This window comes from Bombus bifarius, unplaced genomic scaffold (genome assembly GCF_011952205.1).
Source record: "Bombus bifarius isolate JDL3187 unplaced genomic scaffold, Bbif_JDL3187 scf7180000008334, whole genome shotgun sequence".
NCBI lineage: Eukaryota > Metazoa > Arthropoda > Insecta > Hymenoptera > Apidae > Bombus > Bombus bifarius.
The window spans coordinates 65532-91163 of NW_022884598.1; the positions used below are offsets into that span (position 1 = coordinate 65532).

Here is a 25632-nt window from a genome sequence, read left to right on the forward strand (position 1 = left end):
AGGACTAGTATTCCGACTACCAGCGAATTATTTCCACAAAAATTCCTCTTTCTTAAATACAAGTCTATCTGATCTTCTATTTCGCGTACACGGAAATAGAACAATAAATGCTAGTTCACGCGGAAGAAAATGTAGCGTGGATACTGTGATGAAAGTTGCTGTCATCTGGGCAATATAAATATTCTTGACGCGAAAAAGCCTTAATATATTCAATACCATCTACTACGTTTTCAGCTCGCGAAACAATGAACGGTCATTCCGCCATTGCTGGTCAGGGATGAAAAAGGAAAACGCTCGTACATCGATTCTGACGAGGTATAATTACTTTTTACCGATAGAATGTCGCGAGACGACAACGTTGAACCACGTTTTCGTGCACGTTTCGTCAATTTGCACTGACAGAATGGAAACGTTAACGTATTGTTGGCGAATGTTTAAGCTTTGAAGAAAATCTCGAGGTTGAAAACCAACATCGGAGAGACGGAAGCGGAGGCATGAACGACGCGCATCGTCGATCAAAAAGTCAAGCGAGGAAAAAACAAACGCAACCACGTTTCAATCCTTTTCCATTGCTTTCACGGATTCGCGTTCTGTTCGTTGGCTAAAGAAACGAACGAAAAATGAACGACGGTGCTCAGAAAGGAGTAAAACCGCAGAAATCGGTAAGTCGCTTCTTTCGCGCGTCAATCGCACGTTCGTCTTGCTTCTTTTCTCCAATTCTACTCTCGTTATCAAACAGTACAAATCTCAATGCCATTATATCGAATCCCGTAGTATCAACTATATTGCCATCTTGTATTTTCATCGCGTTAAACATCACGAGCTACGGAGTTTAAATTTATTCCTATTCGTTTCTATAATGCTACTTTACGATTCTATCTTTTGAATCTGTCGTAATTTAACTACCGATCGTGCCGGTGGCTTCCATTTACCGGTATAAAACGACGAGGATAACGATAAAACCTGGATCATTGAAAGATTCGTTAAAAAAATTTCGAACGTCGTTTAAAATGATAAAAACTTGTATCGTGTGACCGCGCAACCGAGAAACGAAATAAAAAGACGAAGCTTAATTTAACAGGCTACGGCAGCAGCAACTGGTTTGGACGAATCTCACGGTTCGACGAATCGTTCTTCCACGCAACAGGATGTAATTAAGGATTCGCGATCGATCGTGTTGCGGGCCACATCGAGTAAGTAAACTAACTTACACGGAAGAAGCTGCCATATCGTTTATCGCGAAACGACGAAACGTCAAGCTTTTCAAGAAAAGAGGGATTACGCGTGAAAGGGGATAACAGCGGGATTTAAAATAGTCAGGTGTAAGCGGATAGTCGAGTAACGCGGTTGACATCCGCGTGAGTGATAGCGAGATCGAAATGAAAAATTTGACGTTGAGCGTTAACTTTGAATCGATCTTAACCGTTGATCCAAACAATTAACGAGCTCGGCTAAGAATTAGCCGATCTAAGCACAGCGAGGAGTTCGATACCCGGACAAAAGGAACGAGAGAAATCACCAGTAGTACACCAGTTTATCTCAACTCGTTTAATATCGAGTGGTTAAATTGTATATCGTTTATCTGGCGTGGTAAAACCTATTAAGCGATTTGTTGGAACGTAAAGTAAGAAAAAAATGTCAACGATGCGAAGCAAAGAACGAAATACTTTACTTTTAGCGGGAGCGTTAACTTACCCAATCTTCCGAGATGGTTGAACGTACCTTAAAATTAAGCGTACCCCTGTTGGAAAATCCGAAGATAAATCAACTTGAACGGTTTAATTTGCTTGCTTAGGTTCGGACGAAGACAAAAGTGTTTCGAAGAACAAGGATGGATCCGCGGAGTTAACGCAAAGACTGTCAAGGACCGAGACTGTCAGACAAGATGCCAGAAAATTGAAGACCGCTACGCTCAATCGAATGGGAAAAATGTTTAAGCAGCGCTCCCAAACACCTGTAGCGGATAAATCACGCCTCGATATCGATAGCGATATCGTAAGCAACTCGGCACTGCAAAAGGTATATTATTTGCCCTAACGCGATATCAGATAGAAAGGAGCAGATAGAAATTCAACGAGAGGGGAACGGTGAAAAATAATTGGGCAGAAAAGGAGTACACCAAATACGAAGTAAATGAGCGTGATAAAAAAGAGAAATTTAATAGAAATTAATCCGATTTTCAGAAATAATATTGCATTTTACGCGTATAAGAATAACTATTGTAAAATCAAAACTATCGTCTCTCTGCAACTTTCTTAAATCCTCTTTTTTATAGCACACTTCGGATCGCAAATATCGTTCGTTACGTATTTTTTTATCCGTTAACATATAACGTATAACAGTTAACAGCGATTTTAGATCGTAGATCTATGATAGTAGATATCTTTCTAACAAAAGGCAAATGATATTACAAAGGTTTTTTCTCAGAATCCGGCTAAAACTATGGAAAGCGAGGACGCAGCGAAAAAAGAGAAGAGCAACTCTTTAGGTAGAATGCTGAAACTAGTGGATAAAGATGGCTCGCCGAAAAAAATGTTCCATCCTCGAGCTGGCTCTCTGAGCCGCATATTGCGTCGCAATCCTAATAACGAGGACAGCGATGACAAAAAGCAGATAGAAGAAAACGCACCGGGCATTTTTTCAAGGATGCTGAATCAGTTGAGAGGAAAGTAGAAAAAGCTGGAAAAAATGGTAAATCACGCCTACTTACGTGGTATTTATGTAGATTTTCGATGTTCAGGACGGCCACAAAGTGGAAATGCCACGCTGGAGCCAAACTTAAAGACACGCGAAAAAATAAGCTCGTTACCTCCAAAAGTGCCGTTAAATTCAAGAACGGTTAATTTATCTTCGTCGACGTCCACTTCGTCGCCACAGACGCGAATCACCGAATCGCCGCAAAAATTGTCCAGTTTCGAATATTCGATTTAAGTGGCCGCCGTTCGAAGTATCGATAGGCGATAAAAAAATGACAGTAATTAACATTTCGTTTATTATATTACAATCACAGTAGTAATTATAATCGACGTTGAACGTTTGTAGATTCGTTGCAGCGTCGTCGTATTTAACTCGTATAGTAAAGAAATTCACTTTGATTTGTATTTTTCAGATACAACGGCACGCGAAACGAAACGATCAAGTATGGTGCATTTAGAAAAAGGAAGAAAAAAAGACGAATACATTTACCTGTATAATCGTAACGCAGAATCGACGAGTAAAAATTATCGTCTCGTTCGGTGTTCGAGCTACAGCGTTATTGAAAATCAATCGACACGTTGCGAATGCATTGTATATCGTGGAAATCGTTTCAACGCGCGTAAACGTCACTGTAGAATAAAGAAAAGAAAAGAAAACGATAAAACAAAGTTTACTTTACTCGTATTTCAACGCGTAGCATTTTTTAGCATGTCAGTTAGGTCGAAAGAAAGAAAGTTTAGTTTATTGGAAGAACCATATTTATTACGTACGCATATTTCGTGTTTCGTTTTGTTTCTGCGAGACAACCGGTGTCCCTTCGTACTCCGCACGCTGTACCATTTTCTAGATACTGGTAGCGTTACGACAAAATTATCACGAGATTGTTTTACGAATCCTAAAAGAAATCGCACGAGTCGATGATTCGTAAAATCGTCCCTAAGGATCGGCTGTTCTGGCAGCTGGTACAAAATTCTATATTTACAAAAGAAAAAACGTAGACCTACGTAGCTTACGTAATTTCCTTTTGGCGCGCGCAAATCTCCTTCATCTGCTTCAATCTGCTTCAAAAGGAAAACGTTACAGCGGCACGTGCTCGATGAAAATCTGCGAATTTTCATATCTAAACATATACTTGCGTTCCCACGCGACGAAAGTTTCGTATTTCGTACGTTGCTTCGACGAAAGCGTTAAACTTTTATTTAACCTGCATTCTTTTCTTATTTAACCCCTTGCCTTACGATTTCTTAGTAGCTACTTACGCCAGTGTCACCTATTCGCTGCTATAATATCGAAACGTTACACATATACAGTTATAATCCGCGTTTAACCTTCTTTGCGCGTAAAATCAAAAACTTGATCTTCGATTTAATCGATTTCTCATGGAAATTCGACAACTGGCATTTAACGAGCACTGTAACTTGGTTCGGATCGTTTTGAGTAAAGGAGACACAATGTGTCAATGATAACGACAACGATGTAATAATGTACAGTTTTATCGAAAATAAATACGTTTATCGTTAATTATCAATCAATTAATAACTCGTGGAAATAATTAGTAAGTAGAGGCGACAACGCGTTCGAGACTAAAAGTACGAATTGGATCGAGCGTGACTTAAAACGCGATAAGGCAAAGAGTTTAATAGGTTTACGTTATAATATGTATAAAAATACATATTACGACAAAATAGAATCAGAATATTACCAAAGTATACGTTTTTAACCAATATCTCTGTACAAATATTCGTGTAGAAGCAAACATTTCTGTACAAAAGCGAATCGTTCGTTTCAACGATTTAACGACGAATGGTCCATTCAAGAATAAAATATAATTTACTTTCATGCGGCTGCGTTACAGAAACGATAAATTTGAAAGAAAGACAACGTTATTACCATCAGAGCCGATATTCGAGCATCGTGTGAATCCTTTAATTCGTTTATAATATCGATTCGTTATTCAGTTAGAACCATAAGGGATCTGTTTTTAGCTCGCCTTTTATAATCTTCGTTCGAAAAGATCGGTTTGTCCGAGAAATTTTACCGATTCTTTCGCAATTTCGTCTTGAATGGTAACATAATTTCAATAGACTAGCTATACATCGTCTAACGCCTTCAACTTAATCGCGGACACCGTTATTTAAGCATGTTTCATGGTATTTAACGAATTTGTGATTTGTGCGCACTGTTTAAAAAATATAAACGTACATATATATATATATATATATATAATATATCTTTCCATCCTTAATTATCATACTATGTACAGCAGTGATAATGCGCGTTATCGTATCATATTTATTATACAACCGCGTCGTTCTCTTACACCGTACACTTGGATATTCATCGATCGACTAAAAAGTAATTGGCACGAATCGACGATCGATCGAACATTATTTATAATTAATCATCCGTGTAAACCAAAACATCTTTCCAACTCACGTCCATAGAATCTTGCATACTCGGCCGACAGTTACGATTTATCACAGAATAACACATTCATTGTATTAATGACAACGCAATTTTCACACCAGATATCCCTGTGCTCGATCTTCTTAACGATTGGCTGGCGTCCCTTGACCAATTGTGCACCAACAGCAAACGTATTAATATATCGAGAAAAATGTTTTCTTCCGACGGAGATTAGAAACATTGGAATCGAGCACCGTAAGAACGAAGATAATTTCAATACGATTGATGGCCGGTACCGCTCTCCGTTTCTTACCTGTCGTGATATGTCTTGGAAATATCGCTACGAGATGCTTCGAAAAACGTACATCTCGTAGCGTCGATCCTCTGATTAGTCTCGGTATATAGAGAAATATTTGACAGGTCTGTGAATTTTTTTCCAATGAAATTCTTATTTATTTTCGTCGAATCGTTCGATAAATTTCGTCCTTTTACAAGGAAATCTGTTTAAGTGAAAATATCAATTACGATAAGTGAAAATTAAGTTGCATATTTTCACGTAGAATTCGCGCAAGCGCGGTATTTACATTTTGATATTTTTCAAACGGTAAAACAGCGATAAGAGAACATCTCAAATACGAACGACTGCTTGTCCAGTTGAACAGACAAAATTTATCCAACGATTTTTCCTTATTTCTCTCGTACAAAAATAATACGATATAACGCAATACAATAACGAAGCGTTAAACGCTTTAGTACAGAGTGATCGAGAGCTTACCACATATACATAGATCGTTCTTATATTACATCGCGACGGTGGTATCTACACGCTTGCACGGACAATGACCGAATTTTTCAATTGCTCGTGCATTACGTTGCAAATATACCGACAACCTGAACGGATGAAACCGATTCACGACTTTTCCGAAGCTGATCCAATGAAAGCGATACACCGACATTTAGCTTGAAATTGTTAACAGTAACGAAGCGTGTGATCTTTTCCACAAGCGATACGATATCTCCTTTGAATCGGAGTGCAAATATATATGTACATACATACATACATACATAGAGCCAATATAATCTTTAATAAAAGATTGCGTATAACAATTACTGTACAAGTTAATCAAATTTATTTTTCAAATAATCGCCTAATTAATTTTTAGCACGCGCACATGTGCAAAGATTACGATCTGCTTTCCTTCGTTATCAGGTTAAATGCGACCTAACCGAAGTCGTATCAACGATATAGGATTCGACAACGACGAAGATTTGTAAATTTATCCCAACGTAAAAGCAGTAAAATATTATTAGCAAAATTGATTTATTCGCAATTCGTTACGTTATACTTTTAATTTCGTAATATACGTCACGTATTTTTTACTTAGTTTAATACATAGAAATAATTATTACGTTACAGGTTCTCCGATATCCTAAGAAGAAACAAAATAATATCCTTTGCTTCGATTTTTATCTTACCATATTTACACGAAGACTGCTCTGTACATCGATAATGTTATCACATTAAAATTTTATTGAAATGTGAAAATTATGATGTTCCCATAAGAAACAAGCCTAGAGAGAGAGAGAGAGAGAGAAACAGACAGAGAGCGAAATTTAACGACAGCATACTTATACAAATGGGAAAGGTTCGTTTAAACATTGATCGATAAATTTTACCGAAAATTATCTACGATCGCGGTAAATCGATGACATTACGAGCATCTGTTAAAAGTAATCACGTACTTTTTCAACGAGGAAACCAATCGAAACGCGTTATAAAACCTGCATCTTACGATCAACAAAATTGCGTTAGTTTCTAGATTTAAGAAAGTAAAAGACATATAAATCGTAGAATTATTTCCTATTCCCGTGATCGTATTAAATAAGATCCGTTGATCAAAACGTTGAAACTGAAAAACCGATCTAATACCGATACTCGACGATTATTCACCTACGCGAGAAACATCGATGATACGGTCGATAATATATGCGCGCAAATGTACAGCACAGTGTTATACATATACGATACGTATAGCAAAGAAGTAAGTTCGATGAGTTGGAAACTGCAGTTGTCCGATCGATCTCTTCTTTATCGATCTGTTAGCCTATGCGTGTGAATCTGTTTTTTCGTTTGCTAAATATAAGCGAGTATAATTATATTCACGACATCTTAGGATATTCGAAGCGATGAAACGTTTGTTACAAAGGAGACGAGCTCGGAATAAGATTCGACTATATATGTACAAGTTAGTCTTATCACTTTGTAATACTCTAACGCATTTGGCAATCAATTGGCAATTTTCTTAATTAACGGTCAACCGACATCGTTGTATAGTACACGACTTACAATTCAGTAATTTTTCATTGCAGTTACAAATTTGGTAAAAAGAGAAATGAAATTTTACGCTATCACATTTTTATTCTACGTGACGTAAATTGGAAAATCGTAGAAAACGAATCTATAATCTGTAACACTTGAGTCGTTAAATTTGCCAATACTTGCTAATAAAGCGGATCGGATGGTAATCGTTAACTCGTTGTTGTTTAGAACGGTTTATCGATATTATCGGTCGATAAGTTATCGTGCAAGCTGAATTAAATTATACGACTTTAACGTACTTCTCTACAATTTGTATTTGTATTCCGTTTACGCGATAAAGAATCTCGATAGTATTTAAGCTACAGGCATTTAGGCGAAATTTAAAGATAGAAAAATGCGTGCACGCGAAAGATGTGAAACATCGAGGGCACACCAACCGATCGATAAAAGAACGTCGACTCGATCGGACATTTTTCTCTCTGATACAAGTACGATCGCGTGTTTTACGAATCGTTCTACATACGTGCTTAAGCGATATAAAAATGTTTCTCCAAAAATACATATGGGCAGTGAATTTCAATCCCTTTGTCGGTTCTTTTCTTTCTCCGTTACGGGGAAACCATCACGGGGAAACCATTACGGGGAAACCATTACGGGCAAGTCATTACGGGCAAATCATTACGGGCAAATCATTACGGGCAAATCATTACGGGCAAATCATTACGGGGAAATAATTACGGGGAAAGCAGGTAATCGACTTGCCTGTTGCTCTTAAACATCTAAAAATTTATCGATCACGCCTACTTTTGCCTGGCTTGTAAATAGAAAATTAAGTACACGACTTTGTAGCATCGAGCAAATCCCACTCTAAGTACTCTATCTTTAAACGCGTCGTCGTTCAACGTTTGCTACTTACTCGATCGTTACTGGTAACTAAGGATTTTCTATCGCTAATATCGAAAAATATTATAAGAATCGTTAAAAAAGCATACGAAATACGTGTATAGGAATCGACGTGTAACGAAAGATATACGTATATGTATAAAGAAACAGGATAAATAGGTTAGTCTTTGATCAGACGAATGATCGTATAAAACTAATAATACTTGGCGATCCTTTTACAAATAAGTAAGTAAATGTACTTGTTACTACGACTAATGCGTACTCATTTCCATTCAGTTCGATGGTAAGTGAAATTAACAACGAGTCATAGATTTCACTCTTTTCCTCGGACATTTGGCTGTTGATATTCTCTAAATCGTAGCCCTATTAATCGTCTAAATTGTATAAAGTTTTGTTCTTGAAACTCTCGCATGGAAGAGATTTGTTCACAGTTCGATGGTCGTTTGGTTTACCTTCTTTTCTTTCTTTTCCTTCTTTTCCTTCTTTTCCTTCTTCTTTTCTTTCAACAAATTAGTCTCACATTAATAATAAACGGCACGAGACGTTGACGACGATGTCAAAGAACGAACGATCTACGCTATAATTAACTTCAGAACGATATCGCGATCGTCGTTTCGAATCGACTGTTAATAAGTAAATATGTATATTATACGGATCGTCGAATGATTCTTGTGAAAAGTGATATGATTTCTACGAAGATGCGAGTTTCTTGTTCCCACTGACGTGTCTTTTTCCTATCATGGAAAAAAAAGGAAATCGTTCTTCTCTCTCACGTTTCTGACCTTCCCTTTTTTTTCATTCTAGGTAATGTTTTACATTTAATTTGCGTCTCTACTACGGCCCTTGGACGGATAGTTGCCACTCGCGATTTGAATCGGCAATTGTTGTTCGCAGAGCCAATTCTCGTCGGGTTCCCAACGAGTCATATTTAAATTTACAACGAAATTTTAGAATTTTAGTGTTAGAGAAACAAGCGAAAGATTTGATAATAGATGCCATGTATTTATCATAGTTTCACGGATCGTCTTAAAACGCGTGTAGATAAATAATAGTAAAAGTTTATTGATCAACGGAGAATAATTTATATAAGTGGAAACAGACGAAAACGAAAAAAAAAAAACAAAATAAGAGAATATTTAAATGTCAAATAAACGTTCGTTTGAAAATAAGATTGAAAATTCGTAAAACTATTTTGGAAAAATTGATCTCTCGATTAGATCTTACGACTCGTAAATGACGGATCTACGTATTTCTATGAAAGCGATAATTACATAGAGAAAGATGCGTCTACTAATTTTACTTAGTAATTACACGCGGAATAAAAGAAAAATAAAATATAATAATAAGCGGAACGAAAAGAACGTAGGATCAGAATCAGGGTTTTCCAGCATTTGTCATTTTTTGTACGAAAGTGGATTTGTTGCAAACCGAACGTCTCGATCGAAACGGTGGCAACCCATTGCGGGATACGCATCTTACAATCCTTAAGATATGCAACTTGGACTTATCTACATCACGATAGGTACCTAAACGCGAGCATCGATCGCGTCGACGTGAAAATCGAGGCAGAAACGTTCTCTCGGCGAGACATCGAGATCGAATACGTCAAAATCGTCTAATTAAGTGGAAAATAAAACATCGATTTATATTTACACGGTGAGACAGGTGAACGATCGAACGTGCGTTGCGATCCGTAGGAATTCATTACGATGCTACCTCGTCGTACGTTCTCTCGTTGCGAATACTTGTTGCCGAAACGTACCGTCTTTAAACAATCCTTGAAAAATAACACCATCGTTGTTGCGTTTTCTATTCTCTTTTAGTCTACCTTCGATTTAGTATGCTTCGATAAAACGATCCATTTTTAAAGCTATACGCGTACAGCTGCCTTCGATCGAATTTTCTATGCGCGTTACGAATCATCTGCGTCTGAAACGTTTCAGAGAATTCCATCGTCGTTCGTTAAAGTGGCCCTTTCAGCGTCCTTGTCCATTTTCCACCTCGGTCATCGTAATTCGATTCCTTGGCTAGTTACTTTCGACGTGTTCCATCGTCTTGCTCGAGAAACGAAATTCCTCTTTTTACATGGCTCGCGAAACGAACGTGTCGAGTATGATGTCGAGGACAAAGGTAAACTACGTGGTCGTCTACCACGCGAAAAATAGGAATAACGTTTTCCTTCGCATCGATCGATCGAGACACGTCTGTCGCTTTGATGTTTCGACGGTGACATCGAATCGTTGATACTTTCGTTCGGTCGACCAACGTTCTCATCGTGAAAGTTCAACGTAAACGTGCGATTATCCGTTTATGCGATATAAACGGATTTGACATTCGCGCGAAACATCTTCGACCACGCTGCTCTTTTTTTACCAAGCAAAGTCGCGAGTCGTCGCCAAAGAAGGAAACACGCGTCATCCTTCTTTTAACGTCCAGCGCTGATTAATCAGTTTTCTCCTTTACAGCACGTTTACAAGCATCGTATGGCTTCGTGCTATCGTATTACCGAATTAACTTTCTTAACTATCGACTATCGACTATCGATCGAAACGAACCGAACGAAAACCATCCGGTCGACGATTACTCTTCGCTTTTACACTCTCGCTTTCATTACCATTTTCACGCTTTAGATAACACGTAATACTATTCTTCGTACGGTGCGCTGCACCTCTTCAAAATACCTCTAAAATATCCTCGTGTTCCTGCATGAGACGAGGTATCCGAACATCACATTCCTGATTCTGCTATTCCTTCGTCGTCTGTAAAAATACACGAGAACGAGAATGAAACGTTTGATTAATTTTACTTAATTCCAAACTTAAACGCTTAAACGCTTAAATGCTTAAATGCTTAAATGCTTAAATGCTTAAATGCTTAAATCGAATAAAAGATCATGCTATTTGCGATCATAGAAACCAATCGTAAAGCTGTTTAATCGAATGCGGCAAATTAAATTTGTTATATAAATGAGCTACTTTTCATTAGCTATTTATTAGTCACGTATAATTTATTATAGCGATTGTCCGTAATTGTTCGTATCGTTAAATGACAATTATACATACTAATTATTGGGAATTAGAAAACAACAAGCTTTTTTCCCTTATTTTTCACCGTTGAACGTTTCGGTCGTTGATGGAAAAAATTCTGCTTGTTGCTAGGTCGAGAGATAATTTTACAGTTTCTTCTCCGTAAAAGTTTTACGTGCAAAAAAAATATTTAACTCGTAGACGTTTCAGCGATTCTATTCGCTATTTTTCTTTTTACACGGATCACCGAGAATGTCATGCATCAAACACTGTATAAGAAAGATGTAACGCGTACGAAAAAGTAAAAGATCCGTTCCTTTACAAACAATAAGTTATTTACGAATAGATTTTTCTTCTTCGGACTTGAAATCAGCCCTTTGACATTATAAATTATCTGTCAGCGAAACGTTATAAATCTATATTTATAAATTTAAATTTATACGTGGGAAAAAAGAAAATTAGATTATCTTTTGTAAATTTGGCGAAACTGTGAAAGAATAAAACAAAACGATTTTGTCGTTTGCTACTTAAACTCGCGATTATTAGAAATCAAAAGGATAGCGGAACTAGTCTATGACGTTTACTCTTGAAATGGATCGTATATCGATCAACGTGGTTGTTGTCTGTACCTTCAAAACGTACGTGCCACTTTCTATCGATTAGCTTTCATGCCACGTGCATGGGTAAGACTAGTCGTCGCATGCAACACGCTGTACAATAGCTGAGAAATAGAAAACAGGTCGAAAATGAAATAAGCGAGGATCGAAATTACCATCGACGCCGGAATCGCAGTTCGAGGGTCACCTTTCCTTTTCATCCTCAGCAGAACTCTTTGTGTTTTCAACGGAGCTTCGATTCTTGCCTGGATTCAAAGGGATTACGAGGTTGGAGAAGGAAAGTGATTCACTACGTACGGATGTGATACGATTTACCAAAAGCAACAAACACTTTTGCACGTGACACAAAACCGAATGTATCTTTTCTTTTCTTTTCGTTCTCTGGTGTTAAAGAAACCGTAAAAGTCAAAACCATTGCTACACCGTCACCGTCGCCACCACCAAGCCTCTTACGATTCACACCCGAATCGTTAATGATTCTCTTCTTTTTATATCTTGCTTGTTACTAAAATACTATTTATACGCTGACTCGAGCTGCCGCTCGAAAGTTTGTCAACGCTCGCCTGTATTTGCTAAAATGCAATTTAATTATAGAATTACGAACGAACGAAAGCTGTCATAGAGTATTACGACAGGGTTACGTTAATTAAAAACCCGGTATCTGTAACGTAACTTCTCTAATTACACATCGCTGTTACGCAGTTCTCTCATTTAAGCGGTTCATTATCCTTAGCTGGTAGAACAAGATACAACGAATATTTTCTTTAAATGCAAGTTAAAATTTACATATTGAACGGAAAGGCGCTTCGTAATTTACTTGCACGCCATTAAATCATATACTTTAGTGACATTCGTAGACTATCTATCTTAGTAGAAATGGACCGTTTAAGTAGCGTCCACGTACTTACGAGCGGCAGCGAACATATTTAAAAATAATTAAGCGATGAAAACTCGAGTTCGTAAATTACCGAGATCAAGAGACGAAGAATTACGATGGAAATTTTAAAACGATGGATTCACTTTCTCCTCCAAAGCGCATATCTCGCACTTTGGCGGATGTTTCGTCCATTGCGAATCACTCGTGCACTACTGTTCTCTGTTTGTAACGATTTGACTCACGCAAAAGAGAAAAATGCATCGGTCGTTCAACAAAATAAAGCAATAAATATCCAAAGTTACGTTTCAATGAATTTCTCTCCTGCACATTTACTTCCGATACTTTAAGATAAAATATGCCCGAGTTTTTATATACCATGTACATATATTAAAATATCTCTTACTTTTATTCATTATATATATATGAAAATGCATTCATAAAGCGAATAATAGCATTTACAAAGGTGAATTATATTTAGGAAATAAGTCGAGCAAACTTTTATCATCGACGTTCTCGCATTTTTCCCTGATTCGAACATCGTTAACTTAAATTTCCATTGTAAGAAGCAACTCTTCTTTATTTCGCGGATCTTCGAGCATCGTTTCTATTAACGTATAAAATATAACGAACACACCTCGAATTCGCTAAAATTACCAAATCGTTGAACTCTGAAAAATGAAAACTCACCTTCGAAACCTTGGTTGTCGTGAATCTCCCGTGGTGGCCCTGTCATATCTTGACCTTCCAGCACTGCCAGAAGACACTGATGTATACAAATGTACTGTTGTTCCGTTTGGACCATCCAAACACGCTCCTTTCTCATTGCCCAGACTATTCCAAAGATGTCGACGTACTTCGATACCAAAATCTGTTGAAGTATTCTGTCCAAGGTGATGAACGTACCGCTGCGACCAACCCCTGCGCTGCAATGGACGACGATAGGCCTTTGATCTGGCCTAACTCTCTCTCTGAACGCCCGAACGAATCTGGCTAACGTTTGAGGCGGACTTGGAACACCAAAGTCTGGCCACGTTGTGAAATGGAAGTGCTGAATGACTCTCTTCACGTCTCCCTGTCGAAGAAACGTTTACCTATTTTTCTTTTCCTCCTTCTTTTTCTCTTTCCCTTTTTCTCTATAGGTATTCCACAGTATCGAAAAGCATTAATTTTCTAAAAAGCAGCCAACGAAATAGATATTTGACAAAAATAATAACCGACTATGCAAAGCTAGAAAGATAAAGGAAACAAGATATACGTGTTTTAACGTTACTCGTCCGTTGATTCGGTAGCTATATCAGTCGCTTAAAAAGTATACGGATGCGTACCTCGATGAAACACGTACGTCTTGTCCTTCTTATTTTTCTTAGTTTTCCGTAGTCGGACTATCATTTTTTAACAAATATTTATTTTATTTCATAAGGAATCGCCTATATGCGCATACGTATTATTTTAACGAGTCTTTCGTTTTACGAATTATATATCGTTGTGAAAACATAAACTTTGAGAAATGTAGAACGACAATACGGTCTTGGATAGCCTTTTTATTTTTAGTCTAGATACGAATCGGTAATATCGCGAAATTTAGAAACACGTAACTTCACGTGCTTTCGTAAGAACGAAGCACGTACGAAGCAAGTACGAAGAGTCGAAGATACTAAACAGATTCTATTATTTTTTCTTTTCTATTTTCATACACGATATGATATAGAAAGAATTTTATAGGAATAACAGATGTTTCCTTACTCTGCACAACATGAATTCCGTGATACTCCAATCGGGATAATGCGTTTCGTTTAATATCGTGACGCAAATGTCTCCGTAATAAACGGGATGGGTATCCATAGGCCAATAGTGATCACATTTTTCTCTGCCCTTTTCGATACATCTTGTTAACATTACGATGGCTCTGCTGTTACTTTCCCACACCATTCTCCAGAAATCGTCGCGAGTCGAGTGTAAAGGTCCTTGTGTGACGATGAATTCTCTTGGAGAATTGTGACCCTGGTGCATAAAATATACCTATTACTTCAAATCTTATTTTCACTCAAGTTTATCGATTTCTCAAAGAGTAACGCGGACTAATCTATAAGCGACACTCTATCCATTTGTAATATTAAAATACAAGATAAGCAAGCAACGAAGATATCGATGAATCCTTAGGTCGGGCACGACGAGTTAACTCGTCGTTGAAAAATCAGCCATAATATACCGAGAGTCAACGTATCGTTCCCTCTTTGTTTTCATTGCGTTGGTGCGATGTTTCGCCACTTTCGTTTTATCCGCTAGATCCTGACTCGTTGTTGACTCCAGTCGTAACGTCGAAAGTATCGATGTAGCTATTTACAAGCCATCGCGTTTTTAAATACAATTTTCATCGATAATCTTTCCAACCGCGTAAATCCTTTAAATTTCAAAATTCCAAATGCGACGGAGAAGTTCAAACTTACGGGAACGTAATTGGCGTTAATATAATCAGAACCCTCTTCGTCGTCCACAGGTTGCAGCTTAAATCTGCTGTGATCGTAAGGTAAAATATTTGTGAAACGATTCTTTGGCCTGTTGCACGGTAAATCTGCAGCTGTGCACGGTTGGTCCCTTCCGACGTGCTTCAGTTCTTCGAATTCTTCCGAAAAACGGAAGTCGGAATCCGCCGACATCGTGCGATAATGTTCCGAAAAATCTTCTATCTTAATTGGCCGACTGTAAGGAAGAGATTTAATTATCGCTCGTGATCGATTCGCGTTGCTTTCGCTTGACAATTTGACAAATAAATTCCACAAATCGAACACGAAAGACTCTTTGGACGACTTCAAATGAACTCGTAACTTTCGTACACCGCAACTGCCCGATTACAGAATTAAGTTTCCCGCCTTTCTTCTTTCTTTAATTATTCGTAAAATTAAATCGAGAAATCAATCGTTATTGCGCGGTACGGTACAAATGATACGTCAATTTATATTAAGCTTGACAGGACGTTATCCCTCTAGTTGGCATATAGAAAATATAGAGATTTAGAACGAATCTTTGCTCATAACCGACGACCGATTTCATCGAAATATCTAAAACTCGCGATCCTACTTGCCTAGTGTCGATCACGCTATCTGGCAAAGACAAGTTGTCGGTGGTCCTCGTTTCAGTCGTTTTACGTCCTTGACTTCTTCTTCGCCTCACCAGCAGTCCGATGCCCAATAAGGTCAATAAGAGTACTATTGGAACCGTGACACCAACTATGATAGCCGTATTGTCCTTATCTGTTTCGAATAAAATATCACGATTATCCGCCGTGTATAAGTTTTTATAAGTGCACGTTCTACGTTTGGTTTTCGATCGTGCGGAATTTGAATCGCGTACTACGGAAAATATAATACCGTTGTTTCTACGTTTTCGTAATCGAAATATTAAATACGTTGACCATTCTAAAGAGATTTAGAAACGTCGAAGGACGCGTGTGAATTAACAGAAATCAATAGGTAATGAAGGAACTGCGTCTTATTGATCTAGATTGTTAATTTAGAATCGTAATGGATCGTAAATTTATAATTAATTATTTGTTTATTTCTATTACTTTACCTGCCAGCAGCAATCCTTGAGCAGACATGTGCATGAAATAACGAGGCATGAATTTAGCAAGCTTCCTATATAGCTATGTCGTAACAAGCAGACTCCCATGGAGAGGGTTTTTAATCTAGACGTCGAATTTGAAACGAGACTGTACGCGAGACAAAGTAAAAGAAAAATACATTCTTAACGAAGGAGGCAAAATGACGTATCTTTGTCGCGTTGTCGTTCCGTAAATTAGAAGAATTTCCTAACATCGGCGAGTCACGCCCTCGCACGAACACAGCGCGTTCTCACCTGTTTGAATTGGAAAACTGTAACTGGTGTCCGTGAATTTGTCCGGCGCGGTGAACGCTCGAACTTTTACTCTGTACGTGGATCCAGACTTCAATGGCCCGTTACAGTATCCAATCTTGTTGTCGCAATTCTCGCTACCGATCGTGAAATCCTCCACGGAGCCGTTTTTGAAAGGATAGTAAGGTTCCATCACCTGCGAATCAAACACGCATCGTAATCGCATAAACGTCTTGCTAATTCCATCACGTTTTTTGTGATTCTGATTTACGAACTATATTACCGGTCTATCTTCTATGATAGACTAAAATTAAGTCTTCTATAGTAAACTGCAAAAAAGAAAAAAGAAAAATGGAGAAAAAGACGTTTAAAGAGGAGCGGTGCTCCGAAACAAAGTTCAGCAATTAATCGTAAACGGTTCGTCGATATCGAAAATGATCAAGACGATTACTATCTGTAAAGTAATTATTTACATTTATTTAAACGTCCACAGGCTCCCTAGAGCTACTAGATATAGGTTTCGCGTAAAACTTTAATTTTCCAAGTTGAAGATCGTTTCGACATCGTGTTATTTTACGTATCCGAACACGGATAACTTTGAAAGTTCCGGAAAGAGCAACCTTGGAAAAAATATCGATTTCGGTCCTTTCGTATTATTCGCCTTACGCGGGAAACGATTTTCCATCGCTGGACTTTTTCCATCGCCAGAATTCAAAGAGACATTTAGGTGGAGACGTTACTTGTACGGTCCACCTGACCACCATGTGTACCGACCGTATAACGATATAATTATATGCCCTATGTAACGGCTGACAGCAAAAGAACGATCATTACCTGCGTAACTATTTTTCTTGTGTTCGCGATCAAATTTTTTAGAACATCCATAGTATAACTGGAGTAATCGTACGTCAACGTTCATTTATCCGTATTCCATCGAAAAGAAAAAGGACACGTTCGACAAACTCATAAACCGAAAGAAAAATGCTTCGACTCCATAGTAAGCAAAACTTAACTATAAAAAAAGTTGCATTTTTATTTGAAATCTTTTTTCACGCGGAAACGTTTAATCCGAGAAACTTCTACGAACGAAATCAGACTTGTTATTAGCAACCACGTTTCTCGTCTCATTTGCAACGATTATACGACGATCACTATCGGTAGAACTCAACCGTCAAATAAAAGTTTCCTCGTAGAGTCAATTCGCGCGATACTTCTTACGATTCTGTATTTCTTACGATTGTATTTCCCTGACTTCTACGTAGCACATAGGTGCTACCTGTTCCATTTCTACGCGTTTCACCATTACAACGTTCGAATATTTTGTTTCGGCCTCGTTAACTCGTCTCTTTAACGACAACTAGAAACACGCACGCTCGCCCATCGACTGTTGCACGCCAAGACGCACATACGACGCATATACGTACAACGCATAATGCAACGATCGCAGAAACGTTAATTGTTTATGCGTGGTCTCGAGTCTACTTGTTTGTTCGTGATCTTGCAAGCCAACGAGTTGTAACGCGTTGCATTAATTATTTTACATCTCGATTGCAATATCATTCGCCATGTCGATGACGCATCGCATCTCGTCGCTCGATTTGCAATGAAAAAGCTTGACGTAACCGACGAGTATGTGTCTTCTCGATGTCATTCGGATTTCCTTCTATTACCTTGATATTTGTTCGCGCGGTACTTGGATCGAAGAACCGCGTTAAAAAATGATATGATGTTCCTATCGCTTCCATTTGTTATTTTCCTCTTTACCGTTTTCCAATTGTTTCGTTTAACGTAGAAAAATCATAGGAAAAGCGATTAAAAGCACTTCTAGTTAATTACGGATCGAAGCAATCTGTACGTTTGACGGGAGTAAGGTAAATACGTAAGTTAGCGATAACGTTTCCACAAAAATTATTATAGACTTCCGAACGTCGATTTAATTTTTTAATCTAACCACTCGAACATAATCTCGTGGAATTACATAAACTTTCGATTATTTCAAAGAATCTATCGAATTCAAGCCCGAAACCTAACGGAATAATATCTATATCTGGAATAGAGATATTCTTAAATATTGGAGAAATTACTGGAATATTCTTACCTGATACGGTGGCCAGATGCTGTACGCCTGGACATCCCTCCAGCTGGGCATTTCCAAACCAGAGGCGTTCTTGCTGTCATCTTCGGCCACGATGATCGTGTAAGACGTAACCGCGCCATTCTGCTCGCTGAAATAGTTCTTCCGGAACCGTATTTGTATCGTGGTACTGCTCCTGCACACTTCGGTTGGCACTACTTGAGTGGACGGTTTCGGCGGTGCCAGAATCGGCATTTTCTGCTTCCACACCGCCTCGGGACCAAAGCCGATCCTCGTTTGCGCTTGAATCCGAAAGATGTACGTTTTTCCAGGTATGAGAGACTTGACGATGCCGCGATACTCGTTTGGCTTGAAGTCCTGCATTTGAGTATGAGCCGAACCCTGATGACAGTAATAAGAAACAACGCGTTAATTTAATCCGATCGCGCATTATTCACACCGGCCGAACTGTAATTCCGAAGCAATGGAAGGTAAAAAGCTAACAAACGTAACACAGCGCACTAGTCTACTCGAGATATGTTTTAAATTAATTAATTTTCCGCCAACGTGTCTGAATACTTTCATATATAGAGAATAACAGACGCGTTATTAATAGTAGGATAAATGGATTTATAATTTCATTCGAAAAAGAGATAGAAACAATCCGAAAGTCTTCGAATCGCTACATCCTTCGAAGAAACCATTCGATTTTGTCTAATAAAGTTCTTCTCTATCTTTCACTGTTTCGCGGTTATAATCTGTCCCGTTTGTTCGCGATCTATTTACCGTTTGTTAACGTAAAACACATGTAGTATCGAACCTAGAAACCTAGCCATTAAAAAATTTATATCGATAAGAAAGATACGCTTACCTCCAGCCCATACGTGATCGTATATTTTCTAATGATTCCATTTTGTTCCTGACTAGGTAACGACCACTCGAAACTAATATCGCTAGGCTGAATATCCGTAGGATGAAACTTTTCCACCTTGCCAGGATAAGATTCGCTTGTTGTAAAACTTGCGCTCACGGGATTCGATATTCTCAAATAAGAGGACGCCGTACCGGAACGTACTACCAACGTAAAAGTATAATTTCTGTGCGGCTTCAAATCCGAGATGGTTATTAAATTCGTGCTCGTGACATTTTGAATATAATTTTCCTCTGTGTTTATATATTGAACTTCGAACGCGTCGTACTGTCCACGCGGAATATCCCAGGTTAACGTAATTCTTGTATCGTTCACCTCTATTGCTTGAATGGACGTGACTGGTTCGGGATCTGAAAATAGATTTCGCCAAGTTACCAACAAAAGCAACCATGCTTGCCAGCCATAATTCACCTATTTATATTACGCGTCAAATTGAATTTAAAGTGTTTCGGAGAGACGTAAACTACAAGTAAAATCGGTACTTTACGATACAAACAATGGTAATTGTTTTCTTCGATTCTCTAAAATAAACGGACGACAAATAGACGATAATCTCGAAACTTTTCTTTTACTTCGTACGATATCGCGATAGACGCCATTGGGCAAACGATTGAAATCTCTCGTTAACTCGCTTACTATTAACTCTATGACGAATCGGCTAATTTCAAGGCTACAACAACCATCGATAGATTTTCTAAGATAACAGGAGTCGAAGCTGGCTTTCTTCAAAATTCTTACTTTCTATTCATTTTTCCATCGCATACGTTGCGATTCCGAACGATACGTTGCGTTTCGTCCATCGTTTTACTCCGTACGGTGTTTTTTAAACCATAAATTTGTCGAACAACGAATCGTGAGCTATCCAGGATCAAAGAAATATCGTACGTTTACGCGTCTTTAAAACATCTTTAAAACGCGGTCAATCTCGATTTCTTAATAACAATTCGCCTCTCTGATTTTGTCGTCTTTCATAAGGAAAGGAGATTATTCTCGAACAATTACCATTAATTCTCCAGGTTCTTATCTTTGCATCGCAACGATTTAACCATGGAAGAATACAATTCTGAAATACTACTTTCCCAACACATTTTCAGACTAAAATGCGCTTGAAACGACTTACGAGGAAGATAACACAGTTATTTGGAAAAAGTTCGCTTAAATCGTTATCTCTTTACTCTCGTTGGTTAATTACATTCACGTATGATTTCGAGCATTATGAGCAAGTTGAACTTTGACGAAGAGAAAAGCACCACGTTCTTAAGTGGAGTTTCGTTGGAGTTCGTACTGTCTCGATGTACGCTTCAATAGGCATTATTAACACAAGCTGCGTAATGAACATTTCAAACGAATATAGTATCTCAATATCGAGTTCCGTTACGAAACGATAAGTAGAGGCTTCACGCAATTAACCTGTGTTAACTGGGTAAATTGATTCAAACCTTAGCGTTTAAACGTACCTATCGGCAAATTAAAACTAAACCTCTTCTTCCTACAATACAAAATATAATCACAAATGTTAATTTTCATAAAAAAAAATGTTTAATTTTACAATTTTATTTGAGATGAAACGAAATTGTTCGACTTTGGTCATTTTGGAATAAAAATCAGCGAATCGTCGTTTTCTTTTCTTTTCTTTCTAATTTCGTAATTACATTTGCCACTACGGCTAAACTTGTCGACCCTCGTCGCTTTTCGAATCGCAATTAACTTTGCCAATTTTTAAATTTCGCGTATTCGCTACTGCCTGAATTTACTTTTACGCTCGTGCATCGAAAAACTCTAATCACAGTGAAATACGTGAAGATGCTTCTTCACAGGCGAAATACTCACAAAGTCGATCCTGCCTAAGCAAAGGTCTGCTCTCCACGTTATCGCTGACAGTCCAAACTGTGACGTTGTACAGTTTACCAGGTATAAGGCCCGTGAACGTCACCTTGGTGTCGATGTCGTCGACCATCCGCTCCTTCGTCGTGTTGTTCTCGTCGCTAATCCGAAATCGATACAAATCGAACTTGGATGACTGAACGGGGGTCCGTGTGTATCTCAATGTTAACGAGTCGGGCTGATCCTGATCGACCACCACAACGACTTCCGATTGGATCAGCGGCACTGAATTCGACAGACTCGTGTTTTTTTCTTTTCTTTTCTTTTCTTTTCTTTTCTTTTCTTTTCTTTTCTTTTTTCTGTTTTCTTTTACAGGCAACATTTTTCACCGCAGCTTTAATCACGTTTCTCTTTGTTTGGATCGACTTCGAACAAATTTACTCTTTTACGTTTAATACAATTTCCTAACGTTTTAAATTTCCTTCTTGTATTTGAAATATATACGATTGGTTTACTCGACGAAAGACAAATCGAACGGCTAGAACGAAGTTAACTACAATAGATACAAGATCTCTCTCTATCTTTCTCTTGTACGTGTAATCAGAATTTCTTACTGTATTCGCGATATCTATGTTGAAAATGTTGTAAAATTAGATTATTATATACGATAGGTTTTTGGTTAAATGCTTTGACGCAAATAATCGAATGCTTCAATGTTTAAATAAAGTAATTTAAACGTGTTACATATCGTAGGATCTCGGTTAAACAGAGATAAAACAATGCATTTTCCAATTACTCGAGATTATATGTACACGTTATGTCAACGATCATAAATTATTTTACGGAATAAGATTGCTTCTAAGATGTTTGCACGTGTGACAAATGCATTTAAAGGTGTCACTGTATCACGCGGCACACACGCGATTAGTAACGAAATAACCATGAATGGTATTGATTCAAGTATAGGGTTAGTACTCGTGATAAAGCAAATTTTGACTATTTCGGTGAAATAGTTGGACAATCCATCGAAAAAGAGAAACGTAGCCATTAGTTGAATTACACGAGGATTGCTGCGAGAACAAACGAATAATAAGACTTACTTGTTCTAGTTGTTAGATTGGTGATATCGCTGAATAGATTATAAGAGACCGTGTAGATTACAAAGGAATATTGAACACCTGGCATCAGATCGCCAACAAGCACCCTTTGCACTGAATTTTCTTCGAAAAGAACGCTAGTCACGTCGTTACTCTCTGTGACGTTTTTGCTACGTATGTCTTGAGGGTTTTCGACTGGCCACCATCTTATCACGTAAGTTTCGATCCTACCCTCTGGTCTTGGCCATTCTAGAGTCACGTTCGTCGAATCGATGATCGGGGTGATGTTAAGTACCGGATTGGGCCCTGAAACAGGATATAGCTTTTCGATTATCGGCGAAACAAGAAAACCAAGTTCCGATCGAAGCATTTGCAGATTACAGAAAAGAAATACGATGTAGCGGCTCGTCAAAGTATTTCAACGTATCGAAATACTTTGAAATACATTCGATGTTAAATTGTTGCGTTATAAACGCTGTAGCGAAACACGACTATCACGACCGTATTGCTTAAATTTGAATAGAATTTGAAAATATACGTCAAAGCTTTTTCCAGCGTACCAACTTTTTACCAGGTATACGTCCGCGATAAATTACTTACCTTCGTAGATATTTTCGGATCTGTTTCAAATTTTGTCAATGCAATCGCGATAGTCGTGCCTCGTTATACTATCGACGAAATTCCAGAAAGTTTCGTACAATGCATATAATACGTGTATTCATAAAAAAGTTCTATACTTTTGCGAGCTACTGTAAATAGATCATGGATGTATATGCGTATTTAAAAAAGTTAAGTGTACAAAAACGTACAGGATATACATAAGACACACCTTTTATACCTTACTTTGCTTTTACTAAATAAAACTAAGTAAAGGTTCCTTGCTTCTATTAACACGTACGACGATTCTTTGTTCGATGGATATTTGAATCTCAATCTCTTCGAACAGTTTCTCAATTTTTCGAGCTTAATTAATTATCGGCGAGAACGTATAGAACGTGCAAAAACGTTCCATTCCATTAGTCGTAGTTATAAAAATATGAATTTCTAATATATACGTAATAATTAATCATATATGTGTATATACATTTCTTTTTCATACAGACAAAATTGAATACGCTGCAATCAAACTCAGACGTATTATTAAAACTGTCCTGCCGCCTGATTCTATCCCCGTATTTGTGTTTTTCTTATTCACTTTGGCACTTCAAAAATTTCGATTGTCATAACTTTAATTATCAAAATTATAAAAAAAAAAAAAAAAATAGCAAGTCAAAGCATACGAGTATTTGAGCTTTTAAAGAAACTTGATGACAAAAAAGTGATCTCATCTTTCACGAGGGAACAGTTATTTCTATTTACGTATAGCTTCTTACTTTGTTTGCAAAAAAGATTAATGACACGAATAACGTTTTGAAACGCGTAGTTTATTAGTTTATCCGAATCTTCATAGTTTAAAAATTGTAGACTTCGATGATAGCACGATAGTCTGATGGATTATGTAAATTTACTCAGAGTAATCGCAACTATTTAAATTTGATCGACTCGCGAGAGAAAACAGAAAATACAAAATATTAGATAAAATTGTTGAACCAATTCAAAGACAATATTCAATCATTTACTGTTATCTACTATTATTTAAAATTTGATTATTTACTTACGAACTGTATGATTCACTTGAAGGGGATAGAGACTTTCGACTCCGTAACTCACGGTATTCACTTGAATCGTGTATTTCTCTCCTGGGGTCATATCCGCCACTTCCGCTTCCGTTTCTCGAACGCTGGGCAACTTTACCCATCTTGGATCATCCTCCGTTCGATAGCGTATCGAAAATTCGGAATACAACGAATCGGTCGGTGCCTCCCAATGCACGACAACCGTGTTGCTCGTTACCTTCTCGATGCTCAAATTCTTTGGTGGGTGAGGCACTGCGATCGAACAATCGTATCAATTACCACAAGAGAAAAGTAAAACTCCAGTATTGTACATCTTTTAGAGATGTACAGTGACGAAGAAAAATATTGGCAGATACTGGATTTTCCTACAAAATCTTCTGCAAATTTGAAAAACTTACGGTCGCGTATTTGCAAACGTATATAACGTTGTTGCAAAATATCATTATAACACACTATTTCTGCCAAAACGTAAAATTCTCGAAAGAATCAATTGCAGAGCAGTTTTGCAACCGATAGAGAGAAAAAAAGCAGAAATTTAAGTTTCCTATAAGAAATACCCACGAAGTTTCTACGAAACATGCTTCTTTAAAAAGCAAAACCGTCGTCTACCTTTTTTTATCCCCTACGTTGTATATTTGACAAAAATAAAGAATCGTGTGTTTTACGAACTGTCAGAGCTTTACGCGATAAACTATTCCGTGTGACAATACTTTTCATCATCACTGTACAGTATCTTATACTTATATAAATCTATATATATAATAATCTATCTGTATAATCTCTTTATACGTAAGAACGTAAGAACGATTCGCGATCTATCGCACGAGGATATAAGAGACTGGACGTTTTTTCTAATCGTGACAAAACACTGTAACAAAAACTATATCCTGTCGATTTTTTGAATAAAAGTCGTAGCGTTAAAGATGGAATGCTCGATGTATCAATAAGGAATAATCGGTAAACGGGGCGAATCTCTGTACAACTTCTTTCTACGAATAAAACAAAAGTTTAACTTATTTTTACGCTTAACGCATACATCAGGTTACGTAATAAGCTTGTTCGTCTTTCGATGTTAAATTTCGCGGGATATCGTAGAAGCTTTACTAGTACAATATTAATCGTTCCAATACGTAAAAAATTGTTTTTACGAGTAATCGTTAAGTAATTTAAGAAATGTAAATATTCATATACCGTGTGTCGGTTTTATCTAGAAACGTGTAAATATGTCGAAGAGTACGAACGATACGGAAAAATATTTGAAACAAATGTTGTACAGATATTTATTTCGTCTTGCGATAACCTTGGAAAACGCTATAAAGGTGAGGTTTATAA

The 25632-nt window shown here is 37.6% G+C and overlaps 2 protein-coding genes across 5 annotated transcripts in view; one reads left to right on the top strand and one right to left on the bottom strand.

The window, feature by feature from the left end:
- The first annotated feature begins 1010 nt into the window (after positions 1-1010).
- LOC117212619 lies at positions 1011-2752 on the top strand. The gene is made up of 4 exons (XM_033457546.1): positions 1011-1028; positions 1082-1193; positions 1796-1995; positions 2428-2752. Exons 1-4 carry the CDS (start codon positions 1011-1013, stop codon positions 2671-2673), a joined length of 576 nt encoding a protein of 191 aa, XP_033313437.1. The 3' UTR covers positions 2674-2752.
- Positions 2753-9916: 7164 nt separating this feature from the next.
- LOC117212618 (tyrosine-protein phosphatase 10D) overlaps positions 9917-25632 on the bottom strand; it is a 45832-nt gene continuing 30116 nt past the window's right edge. The window contains exons 8-20 of one of the 4 annotated variants that reach the window (XM_033457541.1): positions 24283-24552; positions 22628-22930; positions 21534-21812; positions 19644-20053; positions 18797-19174; positions 16702-16894; positions 16417-16431; positions 15929-16097; positions 15294-15546; positions 14590-14847; positions 13534-13918; positions 12125-12214; positions 9917-11085 (exon numbers count right to left, since the gene is read on the bottom strand). In XM_033457541.1, coding sequence (XP_033313432.1) covers positions 12153-12214; positions 13534-13918; positions 14590-14847; positions 15294-15546; positions 15929-16097; positions 16417-16431; positions 16702-16894; positions 18797-19174; positions 19644-20053; positions 21534-21812; positions 22628-22930; positions 24283-24552 — 2975 coding nt within the window. In that variant the 3' untranslated portion in view covers positions 9917-11085; positions 12125-12152. The remainder of the gene's footprint in view (positions 11086-12124; positions 12215-13533; positions 13919-14589; positions 14848-15293; positions 15547-15928; positions 16098-16416; positions 16432-16701; positions 16895-18796; positions 19175-19643; positions 20054-21533; positions 21813-22627; positions 22931-24282; positions 24553-25632) is intronic. The other 3 variants (XM_033457542.1, XM_033457544.1, XM_033457545.1) reach the window with 3 other exon arrangements.

Bases quoted from the DNA above. Each gene is read 5' to 3' on its own strand.
- LOC117212619 (XM_033457546.1), top strand. The intron at 1,194-1,795 runs GTAAGTAAACTA...TTGCTTGCTTAG, and splicing joins CGTGTTGCGGGCCACATCGA to GTTCGGACGAAGACAAAAGT. The intron at 1,996-2,427 runs GTAAGCAACTCG...GTTTTTTCTCAG, and splicing joins TCGATATCGATAGCGATATC to AATCCGGCTAAAACTATGGA.